Source organism: Manacus candei, unplaced genomic scaffold (genome assembly GCF_025592945.1).
Source record: "Manacus candei isolate 608988 ecotype Guabito, Panama unplaced genomic scaffold, ASM2559294v1 h1tg000021l, whole genome shotgun sequence".
In the NCBI taxonomy this organism is placed as follows: domain Eukaryota; kingdom Metazoa; phylum Chordata; class Aves; order Passeriformes; family Pipridae; genus Manacus; species Manacus candei.
In genome coordinates this window covers 855,997-874,343 of record NW_026138069.1, presented here as the reverse complement: position 1 = coordinate 874,343, position 18,347 = coordinate 855,997, and the positions used below count along the sequence as shown (strand labels likewise).

Below are 18,347 nucleotides of genomic sequence, written 5' to 3'. Positions count from 1 at the left end.
CCCCACCAAAGCTGGATTGTGATGGATACCATAAATACATAGATTAAATTCTGAAAGCCCTGTACTATATAGACTGCACTCCGATGCTGAGATGAGATTCTTGACAACAATATCAGATAATTTCTTCAAAACTCTTTCAAAAATGCAACCTATGGATACACTTGTAGGAGAGGGATCAGGCTAGTCTGCAGAGAAAGATGTGAAGTTCTTAATCTGGTGTGTTGTCAGTGCTTTAATGACATGTGGAGCACACATCTGACTGTGTTATTTCAGCAAGAGACCTAATTTCTGGGGGGAAAATGATGCATCAAATTAGAAAAGATTAAATGAGTGTTAATACTAGTGATGATAATGCACCAGCCTGGCCAAGGTACTGCACTAGGAAGGAATTTGGACCAAAGATATTTGGACTAGAGGAACATCTAACCTGTTATGCAGTTCATTTCTTTTTAACTTTGAATTACTTGTGGGGTGAGAAACAAGGTATGGATCTATCTTACTTTTTTTTTGTATGCTTTTATAAACAAGTACAGCAGCAATAACTTACTAAAAAAAAGGCACGGTTGGTTGAATTGGTGGGTCTAGTCTTCACCTCTGTCCTTTGTTTTCATCTCCTGCATGATAAATCCCCTTTGAGTAGCTTTCCTGCTCCTTCCCACTTGTACCAAGCATAGGAAGTCCCTCCCAGCCTGGAGTCCTGGATTCCTTCTGCCACATTGACAGCACAGCCAAGCAGCGACATGCACGGTCTCCATGTCAGGAAGGGCAGCCCAAGCACAGTGTTCTCCCACCACTTCCCTTTCTGGGCCCTTGATCTGATTAGGAGCCATGTGGCTGCTCATAGAGACTTCCCTTCTGAGCAGCAGCTGAGGAGGTTTTCAGGGAGTTTTAGTTTACTGGTAGTCTGAAGAGGTGAAATCTGGCCAAGGAGGCTGTTTGACCATCTCTTAGCCTTAGCACCTCTCTTGTACAGAACCTGGAGTTTAGCAGAACAATATCATTAACATCTATAAGCTATCAGATGCTAGGTTAAAGGGACCAACCCTAATAGAAGGCTAAGCTTCATCATTTAATATGGAGTTAACTGGGGCACTGTAGTTCTGTTCATGGAACATCACTGGTGCTGTACTTAAGAGATTAAATGAATAACACATGAGCAGGGAAGGAAAATGTAATCAGAAATCTCAGCTAGTTCTGTTTCAGACCTTGCTGTCTTCTGCAACTTCCTTTCTGAGTGTAGGTCTGAGAAACTATGTCCAGAAGCCTCAAAACATGCCATATGATGAGACAGAGCCTTGAGCTCCTCATCCTTACCACAGTTAATTAAAGTCTCCTGTGACTCCCACTCTTCTGCATTTCTCAGTCTCTTTCTTTACTCCCCTCTTTTCCTCTAGGCACTCTTTTTTTTTCTCTTATCAGTATCAGATCATGGAGGCTTTGCAGGAGGGAGTGTGACAGCTCTTCTTGCAAGTGGCCAAACAGTACTTCATCTGCTGGGGGAAGTTTGTGCTTTTCACATTCAGTTCCCATCCACTTTAGGGAGTCTGGACTATTATATATGGCATTCATTAATTCTGCCAAAGCTAGGACTGAAACAGAGGCTGAGCTGCATTAATGCTGTGATTTCAATTCCTGCTCATTAGTACTGTTATGAATTGTTCTTCATTTATGTTCTGTCTCAGTTACAGAGCAGGCCTGCAGGGAGGGAGAGAGGCTCTTTTGGGGGGTGAGACGCGTGTGCCTGTGCCTGCACTGTATTTTGCCTAATGCCTGGGACAGGAAGGACTGTGGGTGGTGGAGAGGGTGAAGGAAGCTATTAGGTACTAGAGAAGTACAAACCTCCAATCACACTCAGCTGAAAAATCAAGGCAATTTCAGGGTACATCCTACTAACAGCAGTCATCCCAAGTCTGGAACAATGTGTTAGTGGGCTTCAGGGATGTAAAGCTAAATAGAAGCTGCTAAGTGTTAATTGTTTTGCAGTCATTTATCTCAGTACTGTTGCCAAAAAGACAGCAAAGGTGAGGGAGGGAGCATCACTGGTTTTTATCTAAGAAAATGAGATGTTTGCACTCTCCTGGAAAAAGAAATCAGACTTGAAAGTAGAAGACACAAAAAGAGTTGACTGCTGGGATTTCTAATGGCACTGTTGTATTGTCCTGGACAAGTTAAAGAATGTCCTGGATGATATTCTGGAGATACTTCTTGAGAAATTTAATGTCATGCAGAAGACTGGAGCCCCTGTGCCCTTGTTTGCCTTCAAGAGTATAGGAGGAGGAAACCTTGTCCTTTCAGAGATCTGTAGCTGGACCTCAATATGAAGGCGAATGACTTTTTTATTAACAGTACTGTTGCTCTTCTGTGCATTTTGGGGCTTTTTTTGCTTTTTTTGGAAATGAAAGAATAGCTATTCTTTATGGTGTCAGTATGCTTTTTATTTTTTTGCAGACAAAGGGGGAACTGATATTTTCTCCTCACATGGAAGTGCTGCAATCTACACTCTTCTGTGATGTTTTGCCAAACACATGGACTAAACTAGCATATTCCTTCCACATAATGCTTTACCCCTGGTAAGTACCCTACAGTGACAGGGTTTAGCTACTAAGCACAGAGCTATTCCAGCAGCTTTATTCTTTTTTTTCCAAAATTTTTCCTAATGAAAGTCAGTTTTCCTTTGAAGTGGGTTTTGTAGAAATGCCAAGCACTTTGCTGAAGGCTCCATCACCACCCTTTGTCCCAAGTACTAGGGGTGTTCAGCATCTTGCAGGATTCCTTTTCCCCTAGCCTGCCACCAGCAACAGCCGCTTGCAGGTGGCTAGACATGGATAAACCAGGCAGTGTTTTTGGAAATTCCTCTGATACCTCATGGCAGTGTATGCTGCAGTATGCCGTTACTCAAACAAAAAAGCCAAACAAATAAAGACCCCAAACAAATAATAATTAAAAAAAAAAACCACAAAAATTGTCTTTCTCCTGTTTTTTTTTCTTCCACCTTGGCAAACAGTTGACAGTTGTAAATAAACAGATCTAAAGAACTCTGATTTTTTTTATTTGCTATGCCATAATACTTATAAGCCTTTGGGGAGATATACCAAGAAGCAAGGAAGTACTTGAAAATCCCTGTATTAGCATGAGATATAATGACACAAGTAGGTGGGCAAAGTGTAAGAATTAAAAGAAACTTTTTTTCATCTGGATTTTCAAGCAGTCAGTTATTGCAGTAGGTGTAATATGGTTGTAGGCTGTCTCTGAATGGAAATCATGTTCATCTTTTGAGCTGCAACCCCTCTTTTAACAACTTTCAGAGGATAAACATCATACCTTGTTTTTTTGAATCTGTGTTTTCCTGAGACTGAAGCATCTCATTTAGGAATGCCAATTCAGGCCTGTCATCAAAATGAGATTTTAGTTTTAACTTTGAAAAGCTCTAAACTAAGTTACAGTTCATTAAAGGAAAGGTGAATGACTCCCAGAGGCAATTAAAGAAACATCATTGTTATTTGTACTCTTCACCAGACCCACATATAATAAAAGGAAAGCAACACTTTTGGAAGAGAGTTGCTACTACAGAAGCCCCAAGGGGCAAGTCAGGGTGGGAGAGTGGAGCAATGACACAAAGATGTCATTTGACTGTTGCTTTTTGAAATGGTGACATGCATTTTTCAGAGGATTTTTTTTAAAGCATTTGTCAATCCAAGGGTAATACTGTATATTCCTCCTCTGGATATGAGGAAGTATCGTGGAACCTTGTGACTGAAGTTTGTGTTTGTGATGGTATTTGCATATATAGTTTCCTGTCACATAAATCCTCCTAAAATCCACAACAAGCATATGCAACATTTTATATGCTAGTTTATGTTAGAAGAACACACAACAAACTTAAATCCAGCAGCTTTCAGAAAGTGCATGGCCCTTCAGCAGCACAGAACTCATCTGTTTTAACTACACCAAAGTACCTGTTTGATATCTCACACTACAAATACAGGCTAAGTGCTCCAGCATAGTTCTCCACCCTTTGGTGGAGAATTCACCATAAACTAGTGGAGGAGTAGGGGAAAATCTGAGAATTTGACTTTGGCAGGAACATTCATATTTTAAGTCCCAACTGTAAATAGTTTCCAGTCCCTGCTTTCAATAAGAGGGCATGTTGATGAAACCACAAGTCCAGTCCAGGCAGATGCTACGTACTGATCTCTGCATTCATACAAAAAGATGATGCACAACTGGACAACAACAGTCCACACTAAATCTGCATGTTCAAATGTAGCTTTATCTGTTTAGCCACTGTTAAAACCCAAATTATTCCGGTCTTGCACTACAGAACACTATGTAAACCACGTGCTGTTTATTGCAGGCACCAGGCTGGACATCAAGCTGGGGCCGATTCCTGAAGCACAGCTCAAGGAATTGACTTAGCAATGCCAATCATTTTTTTAAGGGCAATTCCAGTGGATCAAAGGGAAACTGATAATGTTTATGAATGTCCAGTTTATAAAATCAAAAGCAGAGGGCCAGCTTATGTTTGGACTTTCAGTCTGAAAATCAAGAAGTCAGGTAAATGGGTTCTGGCAGGAATAGCTTTACTCTTGGCAGTTTAGTACTAACCTTTCAATAATACATGCTGCTTTCTCTATCTGCCTTGTAGTAAAAGTAAAAGAAGATAAACATTTTTCAAAGTCAGCTGGAGCAGGAGATTTGCCTCACAAAAACACAATCCTTAGTGTAACACTTATGTGCTCTATGTTGTTATTTCCTCATCCATCAGTGTTGTGTTCATGTGTTTCTCCACATAATGATTATTGATCTGCAAGCACCATTACAACAGCTACAGGAAAGTAAATGGGAAACATTAGCATCTGGGTGTAGTTTGACTCACAAAATACTCCTCTTTAGATTAGTCTTTATTCTCTCTACATAAAATGAAACATGTATCTTACAAGAATTTTAACATATTTTAACATGCAATACAAGCATGTTGCGTTTAAACAAAGTTGTTCAAAAGCCTGGTTGTACAAATGAAAAAAACCTTTAAGTATGAACTGTAAGCAAAAAAAAAATTAATCCTGAACTCTGATTTAGACCAGATGGTTCAGGCAGCAGATGCACTACACAAAAACTGCTGGTTTTACTGGGATGATGTTTAAAATTTTTAAAATTTTATTTTATATTTTTAAAGAAATACTCTTCTAGTTTCATGTTTCTGTGAATAATTGCACTTTGAAATAAAATAAAAAAAACAATCATCCTCCCACTGGTCGATTGCATCAGCTTTGGTTGGAATACAATGGCATCAAATGAAAGTACACTTTCCTTCTTTGCAGGGACAAGTTCCATAAACTACAGGTGGATTAACAGGTTCAGAAAGCAAGGGTTGGAAAACTGAATCTTTAAGGTCAAGTTGGTAGACAAGGGTGTTTTGTTTCTTTAAAGATATGGATGCTTTGAAGGTAGTTGTTAAACATCCTTTCTGCAAACTTGCACAATTATATAAATAAAAATATTGCTCAAACTGATCAAGTTCTCTATCATGTGCTTGGGTAGCTCTATTAAAAATTAACCACTCAAGGTTCAAGAGTGCCATTTCACTTAACCTATAGGTCTGTGCATGTAGATTTCTCTACCAAAACATTTTCCTGAGAGATCTTTTGCATAAGACCATATCAATCAAAAAGTTCCCAACACAGAAATGAATGTACTATACACAACAATTCTATCTTATATAAAACGGAGTAATAAACTTTTGAAGTCAAAATTTTTCAACATATTAACCAGTTGGAGGCACAGCTTGAGCTCAGTGTTGTCAATTGTCATCCGCCAGTTGTTTTTGTAAACTAGGAGACAAGAGAAAACAATGTTAGTGCTTTTTAGGAAACTCAGGTTCCCCATAAACAACAGTTTCCATTACTGAAGATGACAACTTCCAAAACAGCACTTCTATATGCTTCAAGGAACCAGTAGGGATTTCAAAATAGGCAAAAGCATTTCAATTTCTTAAGCAAAACAGTTGTTTACACAGACAGTATGACTCACTTCAAAGAAGCCGATTTCAGCCTAGGAAAAATTCTGAAGTCCAAGAGACTTCATTTGCATAGGTGGAGGATCTGCCCCAGGGCACAAGAAGTCAAGTGTTATTTAAGGGGCTACAACAGTTTAATAAGGAATGACTACAGAGCATGACCCTCACCTTTCCAGGTACTCCTTGACATTGTTGTAACCGTAGAACTTGGCCAGGTGGATGAGCATGCCGGTGGCACAGCGCCCGTCCCGCCGGCGGCAGTAGCTGCAGTTGCACACCCCACGACAAGGAGGACAGATCCAGGCCTGCAAGGGCATGAATGTGGGACAGGGGATAAAAGCAAGTAATGAGCAAGGTTATATTGGCCTTCCCGTTGCTCAGACAAACATAAGTATGGCTTCCCTACCATGTGACTGCTCAGGGCAAGGTTTTAAAAGCCTCTATCAGCCAGGCAGTCAACCTTGTTAACAATTTCCAAATTCTGCATGATTAAAGAAATCATTAAATGCTTTAACGCTTACTCTGAAGCCTCAGGTTCTCTAATGTGCTCAGTATTGATTTTCAGATAGACTGAAGTCATCTGTAATGCCTAATGATAATTCATTCTGTGCTAGGCTGACTGTAGTCAACTCCCTAGAAGAAGATGGGTACCCATTGTGACAAGTTTCTTTGGCTCTGCCTGCTGGTATAGCACGATTCCTGGAATTGAATACCCAGCTCTTACATGAGTCAGGCATCTCCAAGCTGCTCAGCAACTGCACACAGAAGCACAAGTGCTAATACAGCAGCCACTGCCAGCACCTCAGAGCCATTAGTCTTCTGCTGACCTTCAGAACAGCCCAGCAGCTCATCTCTAAAACAGAGGTGGAGGAGAGGAGGTCTCAGAACAAGCCAAGCACTCTGTTCTGCTAAGAGGTTCTTTGTGTATCCACGTGCCTCATTCTCTGGCAGCAGCCTGTGCTCTCTCCTTGCTCAGTGTCTCAGGGGACAACAAAGAAAAGGGAATCAACCCTAAGACTTTTAGGGTCCTTATCTTTTTTTCTCATTTTTAAACAATGGAATCAAAAACAAGGAGCCTGCTTTGCATGCCACGTTACTGAGAGCATTAAAAAAATGTGTCTGTTTTGGCATTTTTCTGAAAGTGGACGGATTCCATTTCTTAAAAGCTCTCACACTTGCCCTCCACCATCTGATAAGCAAGTGGAGCTTCAAAGCACAAAGACAGGTGGCTGGTAACGCAGGTCCAGCACTTTCCACTTGAGTTCTAAACAAAATCAGTGTCAGTCATAACAGTACTACAGATCTTCTCATGGCAAAGAAGTTTAAACACATGTTACCATGAGCATATATTGTTCATTATACTTTTGTTCCAAGCCCAAAAAATGATACTTACTGGATCAAGCAGAGCTGATTTCACATCTTCACCATATCGATTTCGAAGACACGGTCCACAGAACTGCCCTCTTACTCCTCCACAGCCCTGGTTGCGACAGATTGTCTTTGTATCTGTTGTCTTTTGTCGACACTGGTGGCAAGTACTACCCTAAAAGTGGAAAGGAGGAGAAACATCCTAGGACATCTTAAATGCTCCATGACAAACTTTCCTAATAATAAGCACAAATTTCAAACCGAAGTCAAATTCAGCAATGAAAATCTTAGTAAGTTCTATTATTATGATAAATCATATAGCAATGGTAGGAATTTTACAGAGACAGCATCCAGCTTCAGTTAGTTGCGCTGGAAGTCTCAAATTACATGAGCCTCATGTTGCAGTTCTGATCCTTTCTTCTACCTAAGAAAAAGCTAGAACTATTCAGAAAATGACCCTGTGACTCATCTCTGCCAATACAATGAAATACATAGTAAGTTGATCTTTATGACAATCAATAGCCAAATCCAGTGAAAGAAAGGAAGGAGTTCCATCAAGAACTTTGGAAACTACCCAACCTGTACAGAAATGTAATTTCCAGGGGGTACAAGGAACATCAGGGATCACTATTATTTAATGGTACAACCAACACAACATTTATATTGAGAATGAGAGATAAAAAGGATGCCAGCTCTTCTCAGTGGTGAGTCAGAGCTATAGCAAATTTTATTTAATAGCTCTGTGGCAAGAAAGCACTTCTCTCCAGAGGCAAAAAGCTGGTGGGGTGTATCAACCAGCACAGTCAAGCCTGACAAAGCTTTCAAGGTCGTGCTTGCATAAAATAATAATGATGAGCTGCACTCTCTCCAGAACCTCAGGAAAGCACACCTTTCAGCAAACTCCAGTGAACTACTGAAAGACTTTTAATTTCAAGCAGACAGACAAACTGAAGAATACAGCAGCCACTTACTAGAACTTTGTCATAGATTTTGTCTCTAACAGTGACTGCAATGTTGTCCAAGTCCTCTTCAGTAATATCTTCTACTGGACGATGAGACGAGTACTTTGATGACCTCCTTCTTTTGCGCACTCCACAATCCCCCTGCTAAACAAACTCATCTCAATACCTTTTGTCTGATGTCACGAAGACTCTGTCACCAAACTTGGTAACAAATTCTTTCATTTTTAATGTGTACGCAGTCCAGAGTGGGCAGACTACAGGCACCACTGGAAGAACAGGTAATAGTTTCCAAATTATCACTGCCTCTTTCCCTCTCCTCCCTAACTTTTTCTCTACTACCTTTTTTATTAATTCTGTTTCAATGTTCTTCCTTTCCATCATTACTACTTCTACTTCCATAAATCCCTGACATGACTTCTGCTAACTTTTTTTCTTTGCATTCCCTGCACTCCTCCACTGTAACCCTTCATACTCCATTTCTTCCCTCTCAAAATAAGAAACTATGATCATATGCCTTCCCGTGCTTTCCTCCTTCAATCTCCTTGCATACTCTCTGATTGCTTTCTCCAATGACAATGTCTAATGCCCTGCAAAAACCCTCTACTGAAGTTTTAGGTTAGCCCTGCATACCCAGGCCTCCCTTTCTTACTATCCCCTCTTTGTTATTTGGAGGAGAGTACTCCACTCACTATTAAATGCTCTTTTTTCATTCCAAATATCCTTCTCTTTGACCCCTATTCATGGATAAATCTTATCTGATTCTTAGCCTTCCCCATACCTGTCTCTTCACTCTAAGATTGCCTCTGTTCTGCCCAAAACAGTCATTTGCCTGCTCAGGTTCTCATTCAGTGCTACTCCACTTTTTCTAATAGCCAAGTTCCCTCTATAATGCTTCAGCTATGCCCAGCACTCTTTCCTACAAGCAGAACTGGTATCCAGTCTGTGTGGATGCACACTTAAAAGAGTCTTCCTTATAAGGGCTAGGAATTTTCAGATAATGAATAAATAACAGACTGTAAGTAAACTGCTTTGTTACGCTTGGACAACACAGGTCACAAGCAGAGCCCACTTAACAGGTGAAAGATGAGGCAGAAAGGCCTGGAGATAACTTTTTCTGTAGCTAATCCCAACCAAAGATTCTCAATAACTTTCTGTAAGATGTGATGTCTGGTCTAAGTGCTGGCCAACAATTTAAATGTTTCCTAATTCCTGACTACTGGAGATATCAAAGTCTGGCAAATACCACACTGAGTCTCTTCAAGAGGTTTTGTTGCCTATAGCTACGGATATGTTCTGCAAATTTGACAGCCGACACAGTAAATTTTTCCAAGGCAAATTTTTCTGGTGGACGAGCATTTCTGGTTGGGTTCATTCGACGTGCTATCTGGCCTTCAGAAAATGTCCTCCTTGGGGTTTTCTTCTGTTTCTAGAAGGGGAAGAAAATTCCAGTAACTGTCCTTTCAGTTATTCGTAGCATTAAACACTAGAAACGATCTGAAAATGTCTGTACCACACTTGTAGTATCATAAATTAATCTGTTGTTCTCCCACTCCTTAATTGTTAAGCCAAACCTCACCAATTTCTAGCATTCTTAAGTATTCTCCCTACAGACTATAACCTTCTGCTCCTTTTAAAACACCACACCTTCAGGTCAAATTCTATTCCAATTAACGTCATAGAACTACACCAAAAATTTAACATCTTGTCATATTAAGGTAGAAGCTAGTTCTTACTGTTCTTTGGTAGCTAAATGCTCAGATTTTCCCACAATCTGAATACACCTTTGAGGAACAATCCAAATTCTAGTTTATTTTCTTTTAAACTTTTTAAATTGAAAGGGCATTATTAAGCTGCTTCTCATGGTTCATGATTCCTAAAACTTGGAAATTCTTTAGAGGTGAAAGATATCCTCCTGATATTGTCACACCTGCCAATTACTGCATGACTGAATTCATGTACCATAAGTCCTGCCTGGGCATCTACCATAAGGCAGCTACTAAATCTGACAGTATAAAGAAGATGTAGAAAGCAAGTCTGCTTGCTACCATACACTTACATTTTCTTTCAAAGAAGTGAAAGACACATTACAAGGAGACAGGTTGGAAGTCAAAAATCAAGCAGATGAGGTAACTAGAATACTTCTTGTGCCCTCTCCTTTCCTCCATTAAAGGTACTAAATTAAAGTAGCAGGCTTGTGTACGTATTTAAAGTATGTTTTTTACAACATTTAACTAAAGCTAGCAAGGTGATCCAGCCTTTCAAATTCTGTTTAACTTGGCTTCATCTTTTCACTTAATAATCACCATACCAGCATTTCTAAATGGGCCTTCCAAAGACATGGTTCTTCAGTTTTTCCTCACATCTCTTCTGTTTATAATACATGTGGAAAAACACTAAAGAGAACTAGGAGGGATTGACAATCCTCTACCTAAAGTCGAGAAAAGGCAGTTGAAACAACTACAGTCTCATTCCAGTTTGTGTTGACATGTTTCAATTTCATGAGCATTGCTCTACTGGGAACTGTGGATTTTAGAAGAAAAGCCTGCAAGAGGGAAATGAACAGAATCTAAATCCAAAGGAAAGCAACTATTCTTCTCTGTTCCCACATACACAGACATATGTCTACCATCTCAATAGTATTTCTAGGGCAAAAAATATAAAGTAGCATCTCATCTCAGTTTTCTTATTTCTTCATAAATTAATTTATAAAATTCCATTTCCTCACATAATCTCTAATACTTCCTGACCAATAGCAAATCTATACAAATAAAGTACCCAAACTTAAAGAAAACCAGAACAAACTTGGTCAAAGTTTCTGATTAAACACTTTAATCCTAAGTCTAACAAAAACAATTGTCACCACTAGTCAGTACCGAAAACTTACCGAAGGAGTTGAGGTGGGTGTTTTCACTGGGAACAGGTCTGGTATGGAATTCAATTCTGCCAGCAGCTGAGCAAGCTGAAATCAAGTGATGTCACATTAAAAGCTCTCTGCAACTTGCAAACAAGCAACACCTACTATCCACTCTTCACATGCACTTCAAATTATATCTAAACATATGAACTTTCAGTGCATGAAACTTTCTGGAGGCACTTTATTTAAATGGAGCTCACAAAAGGGGTTCATTTACTCCTGAATGAGCAAAACTCTGCAATCTAGCAGTGCTAACTTCATAGCTCCCACTAATTGTTACTAGGAACTAGAATTAGACAGAATTACATAAAATCTTGTTGAAACAGCACTAAGGGAGCACAATACAACATGGTAATGACACCCATGAGCAATAACAAGAAATTCAGTTCATATGACAGGAGAGAGGGAAGAAAGAAAGACAGGGTGCCCTTGGCAGAAGACAGTAAGATGTTCCCTGTGGACTGTTTTACTGAATGACTGTTGAAAGACCTGTGCTTTTTGTCAGAGAACTCAGTGTCCCCTTAAGCAGTGCAGATACAACCAGAAACATGGGTACACTCTCTGTCATAAAGCAACTGAGCCCCACTGGCAGTTCCTGTAACCACAGCACATGCAGCATCAGAAGCACTTCAGCAGGATGGTCTTTTGCACTATGTAGATGTCCTGGAGGTACATTACCACAGCAGTGCAAAAATTATATTTATGATCCTTAGCAGTTTCTACCTGGCTTTCCAATCAATAACTGCAGTAGATCTGTTGTGCACTAACAAAAAGCAGAAAATCTATTGTGCAAATGACACCACGAAACACCTGAAGGGATCAGCTGTTTTTCTGACATGTTCTGAATATAAGGCCACAAAACTTGGGCATCTGTAACTTTGTTCACATCCTCATTAAAAATGCTTGGTTCAGCTCTGGTTTTAAACTTGACCAGCCTAGTCCTACTTGAGGCTATTTTAGAGGTAAATGTCTGAGTGCTGAAAGACCTGTAGGGTTTTCCCAAGTAGAAAAATTCACCATAAGATTTTCCCAGCATAGTACCAACAGGGACCCCAAAAATCAAATATGCTGAAGCTAAGTAATTGCATATAAACGTCAGAGAACAAAACAGCACTCTTCAGTCTTACCATGGCTTTATTTTCTTTTATATTTATGGCTCTCTTAATCATTGCACTGGAAGTTTCCTCCTGTGTTTCTTTAATGTCTTCTTCAGACTCTGAAGTGGAGCCCTCTAGTTTGTCTGACCACTTGCAGTTTATTTCTCTTGAAAGAGGTGTGAGGGATTCACTGTCCTTTACAGGTAAGTCAGACAAAGACTGTTCAGGCACTTTCTTCTCAGATGACTTTCTGGTGGGAAACTGCAAAGCAACGCGAAGGCCAAAGCTTCTTCTCTTGGGGGAAACTTCCTCCTTTTCTTCCTCATTACCCAATAAATTAGGGCATTCTTCATCACTCAGGTCTGACTCCACCGTCTAGAGGCAGGAAGAATCCCATGTTACATTACTGGCTGTGACACAATAAAAGTAATTTTTAAATCACTAGTTCTAGACAGCAGTCTCAGCACCCAAAGACAGCATCATAAATTCACCTAAATCAACAAATTTTTAAAAGTTCATGGTACGCGACTTCTTCCTGTGCAGAGATCAATACAAAATCTACATATTAATATAGTCTGGGATACAGACATGGCTGTCTCCAGAGGAAGAATCTTGCCTAGCACAGGCAGTCTGCAAGCAGGGGAAGAAGTTCTCATTTCTAATATGTGATGCTACATTAAATAAATCTCTTTTAAGGTAACACATTTAAATTCAGGATGAAGAAAGAACATCACAGTGTTATCAGAAAAATTCCTACTAGAACAGGAGGTTTACACAGAAGAGACAGGAACAAAGAAGTCAACATATACATTGACATGTAGGTGTGACTGCCTTTACCAGAACTTCTTTCTTGTTCACATGCACCTCATTTGAAGCAAAGCCTTCAAATGTTTCTGTTTCAGAGTCTGTGTCTTCAGTGAAAATCCTCCGCAGCTCTTCAGTGAGGTATCTGGACTGAAATCGGCCTCCCTGCAAAAATACCAGCCAGTAGCTGTGAGAGACAGATACAGAGTAGTCACACAGCCACAGTAAACCAGTTTTGAGGTTCAAGCCAGTACCAATTCAATGGCATATAACTGTGAAAGCACTTAGCAGGCAGAGCCTGTCAAAACTAAAAAAGAAGACAATATTCAGTTTCAGCATTGAGTTATTTTAACCCTGAAAGATTTTTTTTCCCCTCATTTTGAGCCCAGGGCTTTAACTGAGCTGCTTCTTGTGGGGGAAACTTTCTTCTTCATCTCTTCCTCCCCTTTTTCATTACTAACCCCAAAAAATAAACTATCAGTTGTCTTAGGAGTAAATTATCATGTTGTTTTGCATGTTTTCTTCTGCATGTAAAAAACCCGGCCTTGAATAAAAGAAGATACAAACCACAATTACAGAAAGAAAGAGCCCTCCTTTTTTGACATTGCAGTAAAACAACTACCTCCTCTAGGCTTGCTGCAGCAGTACAGGCTCCTGGAGATGGGAGTCTGCTCCTCCTCACACTGTTACACCGTCACTGAACTGCCAGATACCAACACAAATCCACAGAGCTTCAAACAACCTGACTAACATCCCTCCACCTTTCAACTGCTCAACTCTCTGTTTTTGGTGCACTTTATTATTCACACATGTTCTAGGGCAGACAGATCCTAAATCTCTGCCTACAGACCAGGAAGTAAAAAGATCTTATTAAAACACTCTTCACGATATGCACATTACATACCAGTTAAACACAATACTTTTACTAAATCAGAAATGTATTTCCGTACTTCCAGTCAGAACTAGTAGAAGACCATCTTGTCAACTTCTCTGTTAGTCTCCCAAAAGATTTGTTCACATGTTCACACCACACCTGCCCCTTGAAAGTCAGAAACATATAAGTTTGTTTCCCCAATTTTCCTCTGCTATTTCTTCCTCCCACATGAAAAACAGAAATTACCTTTAATACAATGCACTTGATAAATATCTTTATTCTTTCTTTCAATTCCCTCCCTTCCCAGACTTTAATTACACACTTCTTTACATTAGTATCTGGTGAAAAACTTAGAGGGGACTGGGCGGGAGGGGGGTGGGGTGCTACTGCATATGCTCTTTCTTTACACTTAAAACATCTACAAATTATTATGGGTAATTGGAATGAGTTTTCTCTGAGCAAAATTACTTCATTCTTTTGATGTTGATAGCTGCAGTGCAGCTGCTTGAGAAAGGAACAAACACAATAGGGAAGTTACTTAAAAGTTGAATTACATTTCTTGAAGGGAAACTGATGTTTTTATGCATTCTGTGTTTTCATGAAATTCCACAATGAAGTTTGGGGGGGGGAATATGCTGTTTGTTAGCTAAAGTAACTAAAAATAACACATGTAGAGCTATGCTGTTGCATCTATGAAGAACTGTCTATAAAATACATATCAGGGATACCTATAGAAGAAATGGTGGAAGCTCAGCAGAAATGCAGAGATTATGGGAGTAGGACTTCAGAAAGCTCTGAGGAAAAGCAGGCACACAGAGGTCATTACTTGTTAACTCATTTATGCACCAGATCCAAGAGAACACCTGATGCACTGACATTCCATTCATCGCCTCAGCAGGGTAGCTACCTTGCCTCCTCTCCCAATAATGGCAGAATTTTTCTGAACTTCCCATCATTTTGCCCCTCACACCAAAACCTTTTTGTTTCCTGCACAGGTACCTATAGTCTTTTGCAGCAACAGTGGTGTTTAGCATCATAAACTCCAGATGATGCTCATCCTGATGAAGGGCCCTGATGCAGAAGGACTGCAGATTATGTTGCAATTGGATGGAACTCAGGATGTTTTTATTATAGCATTTAGAGGTAAAGGAGTTAAACTCAACACTGATGGACATTTAAAGTAATTCTCAGCCCAAGGGAAACACAGGCATGGTGAAGAAGGAGGTTGCAGTGCCAGCTGGAAATTTGGAACAAGTCTCAGTGGGATTCTCAGTAACACATGTTAAAGTAGCAGTAGCATTTTTCATCAGAGGATTTTAAAATGCTTTTTCAGCAACGACCGTTATCATAATCTTCATTTCACAAGTTGAGAAACCAAAGGAGAGAGAAGTAAAGTAAGCTGTCTGCAGTCCCCAAGCAGGCAGCAGAAGCTCAGTCTCCCACACAAGGCTTCCCCTCCACCACCACCTCTCCCCAGTGATCCCTTTTGATGCTCCACACAAAGCCACAAATACAAGAGTAAGCTACCTCCCGGTTTTATGAAGTTATCAGTACTGCTGTCTAGCAACAAAATTACAAACCAATTTAGACCCAGTATATTTCACTACATTTTAGCCATCATCTTTCTCCGTACACAAAGACACTGGCTCTACCCCCAAAAGGTTTCTGCACTCTCCTTACATCATTTGTCTATAAAGGTCCAGAAACAGCACATACTCCTACAAGCCTTGTTCTGTCTGTTTCATTTGCTAACACTAATCATCTTCCCTGCCATCAGCACCTCTTAACCAAGTACTGACCTGATGGACTAGGAAAAGGCATTTTTAATTTTCTTATTAATCAAACAGAGGAACCTTTTTGAGAGTACAAACGACAAAGGTATCTTGTAATACATTAATCCCATGTCTATCAAATATAGGCTCCTAAAAGCCTAAAAACTAAATTTTTGTGCAGCCAAGACAGCACACCAGTTGTATTCCTTTCTTGTGAATTCAGCTGCTACCTCCAGCTATGAAATCAGAGAAGGAAAAATATCAAATCATTGCGCTGATCCAAGCTCCTTCACCATCAAGAGAGCAGAGAACCAGCAAATCACACTATCACAGCAGAAGCTGATGGTTTCTGTGGCTCACCCCTATTAAAACATGATTTAGTACAGAAACAGCACTGAGATAAATTTCTGGAAGAAATACCTTGAAGTCTGCATACTCACAAATGGCCATCCAGTATCATGCATTTCCACTGCCTTAGGTATCCAGAGCACAACAGTAATTCTATCTTTCCAATTTCACTTAAACTCACCTTCTAATGAAACCCATTTTCTTTTTCATATTATTATGTTTTCAAAAACCATCATTAAATCCTAAAAGGATAGCAAGTTTGTTTACATTTATTTTTAATATGAGAACTGCAAATTATGAGTTGTTGTGTGAGTTAGGGTTCACACAGCTTTGACACAGGCTCAGAGTACTACTGCACCCAAAGGCCATAACTGGACCGTGGCAATCCATTCCTACCTTTTTTCCAGACTCCAGGGAATCAAAACTAGCATAGCTGTTCTCTGACAACAAGTTCTGTCTGGAAGCATCATCTTGGAACCCTGGAAAATCTTCATTGCCGCTGGGGGCATTAAAAATGTTGGTCACATCCTTGGGTATCTGTTTCTGATTCAAAACAAGACAGAAGATAAGAGTCAGATGTGCCAGCTTAACAGGAAGACTCAAACTGGCAACAGTACAACTTATTTTTGTACAAATCTGTATCACAAAATATGCTGTGTGTAAATTGTACCTCATTTAGCCAAACTCCAGGAAAATTCTGTATAGACTGTTTTAATCCCTAAATAGAAACTCAAGATCTGGGGCGAGAAAGGGGATGCGATAGGTAGGGTGTTTAACTCCATGGGAAAGTACTTCTCAGACATAAAAATACATGGTGAGAGGACAGTTCCTCATCTAAAGGAGTTTTTCTCCAGCCCTGAATGTTCAACAGAACATCACTGAGATGAAGTTCAAAATCAAGAGCGGTCTGCCCTTTTCCACGGTCACAGACAACGAAGGTTGCTCACAGAGGCCCCCATATAAGGATTACTTTTTATTATTCTTTTATCTTTTTTAAAATTTAGTTGTGCCAAAGTGAAGGACCTAAAGGAGGCTCATTCTCCAAAAATAATGTTGCTGAAATAAGTTCCACCTCCATTACAAGAACAAGCAGTAACTTGACCAAAGTATCACTCTCCGAAATAAGCTACAGTAACGTGGGAACATGGGCCCAGTTTTATTCTGCTGAAGTCATGCTGTCCATACTTGAACCCCTTTGGATACTTCCTCACCCCCACCTCCTACAGCCAACAGCCAGAATCCACTGCTGTGATGGAATTCACTCAGAACAGAGAAGTGTTAAAAATGAAGCATTATGCATTTTAATGGAAAAACATACTAGGAGCTATGCGCCTCGCTGCTATGAATAAATTGCTTCCAGGAGCCACTGCATTAGTTCTTGTGCTAATGTACAGCTGAGTTAGCCACTGCTGTGATTACTGTATGCCTAATTTCTTCTTCTTCATCTATTGTTTCTGCATCTGCACCAGAGGAGTCATTATGGGGGTGTAATTACTGATTTTGATCCAAAAAAACATGAACTCTTTCCCTGTAGAAGACTTTTTTTTTAATCTTTTATGCATTCCCAAGTACTAAGGTACTAGTATTGATTTAAGTAACTTACTGCAGAACTTCAAAGTTTTAGTTTGTGACTTGCTCCCCATGGCCTGCCTACGAAGAATCTCATTCAGTTATTGATGAGACCCCATTTTACCAAAAGAGCTTAAGGTAATAATAGACAAACCTGATGCATACAAGGTGGGCACACTTCAGAAGTCTAAAAAGAGCATCCTCACCATGAAGCTTGCTTATCAACACTATTTCCACAGCTGAAATCCTGTATTTCTACACCCAAAATCACAAGTCAAGTTTATTCCCAGCAGAAGTCCACTGCCATCAGCAGACTGACATCAAAGACAAGCATGCACCAAACATCTCTGCCATGATGGGTTTGTTTGCTGCCATTTATTGTGTAGTCCTGGAAGCCACTGGTATTTTCATTTTTAACTTTCAGTACAGAAATAACTTTTCAACTACATTCTGAAACTGATTTTCAATCAGCATCAGAGCCTAGGATTTTAACTTTGTCAACAAATTAGTATACACAAAGAAAGTAAATACATATATGCCTAAACACAAATGTCAAAATATTTATCTATTCTAAACACCTGGATGACACAGAACATTTTTGCCATTAAATCCCACAAAAAGGC

The 18,347-nt window shown here is 39.8% G+C and overlaps 1 protein-coding gene across 6 annotated transcripts in view; it reads right to left on the bottom strand.

Annotated features, from left to right (window-relative positions):
• The window catches only part of CDCA7L (cell division cycle associated 7 like), a 147,705-nt gene that overhangs the window by 124,943 nt on the left and 4,415 nt on the right, over positions 1–18,347 (bottom strand). The window contains exons 2-10 of one of the 6 annotated variants that reach the window (XR_007904299.1): positions 16,552–16,698; positions 13,195–13,326; positions 12,388–12,732; positions 11,231–11,305; positions 9,590–9,772; positions 8,356–8,490; positions 7,410–7,559; positions 6,185–6,321; positions 2,554–4,825 (exon numbers count right to left, since the gene is read on the bottom strand). Coding sequence is in view for 5 of the 6 variants with exons in the window: in XM_051785943.1 (XP_051641903.1) it covers positions 4,774–4,825; positions 6,185–6,321; positions 7,410–7,559; positions 8,356–8,490; positions 9,590–9,772; positions 11,231–11,305; positions 12,388–12,732; positions 13,195–13,326; positions 16,552–16,698 (1,356 nt within the window). In the remaining variant the exon portion in view is untranslated. Of the gene's footprint in view, positions 1–1,504; positions 5,832–6,184; positions 6,322–7,409; positions 7,560–8,355; positions 8,491–9,589; positions 9,773–11,230; positions 11,306–12,387; positions 12,733–13,194; positions 13,327–16,551; positions 16,699–18,347 lie in introns of those variants that run through there. The other 5 variants (XM_051785944.1, XM_051785943.1, XM_051785948.1 and 2 more) reach the window with 5 other exon arrangements.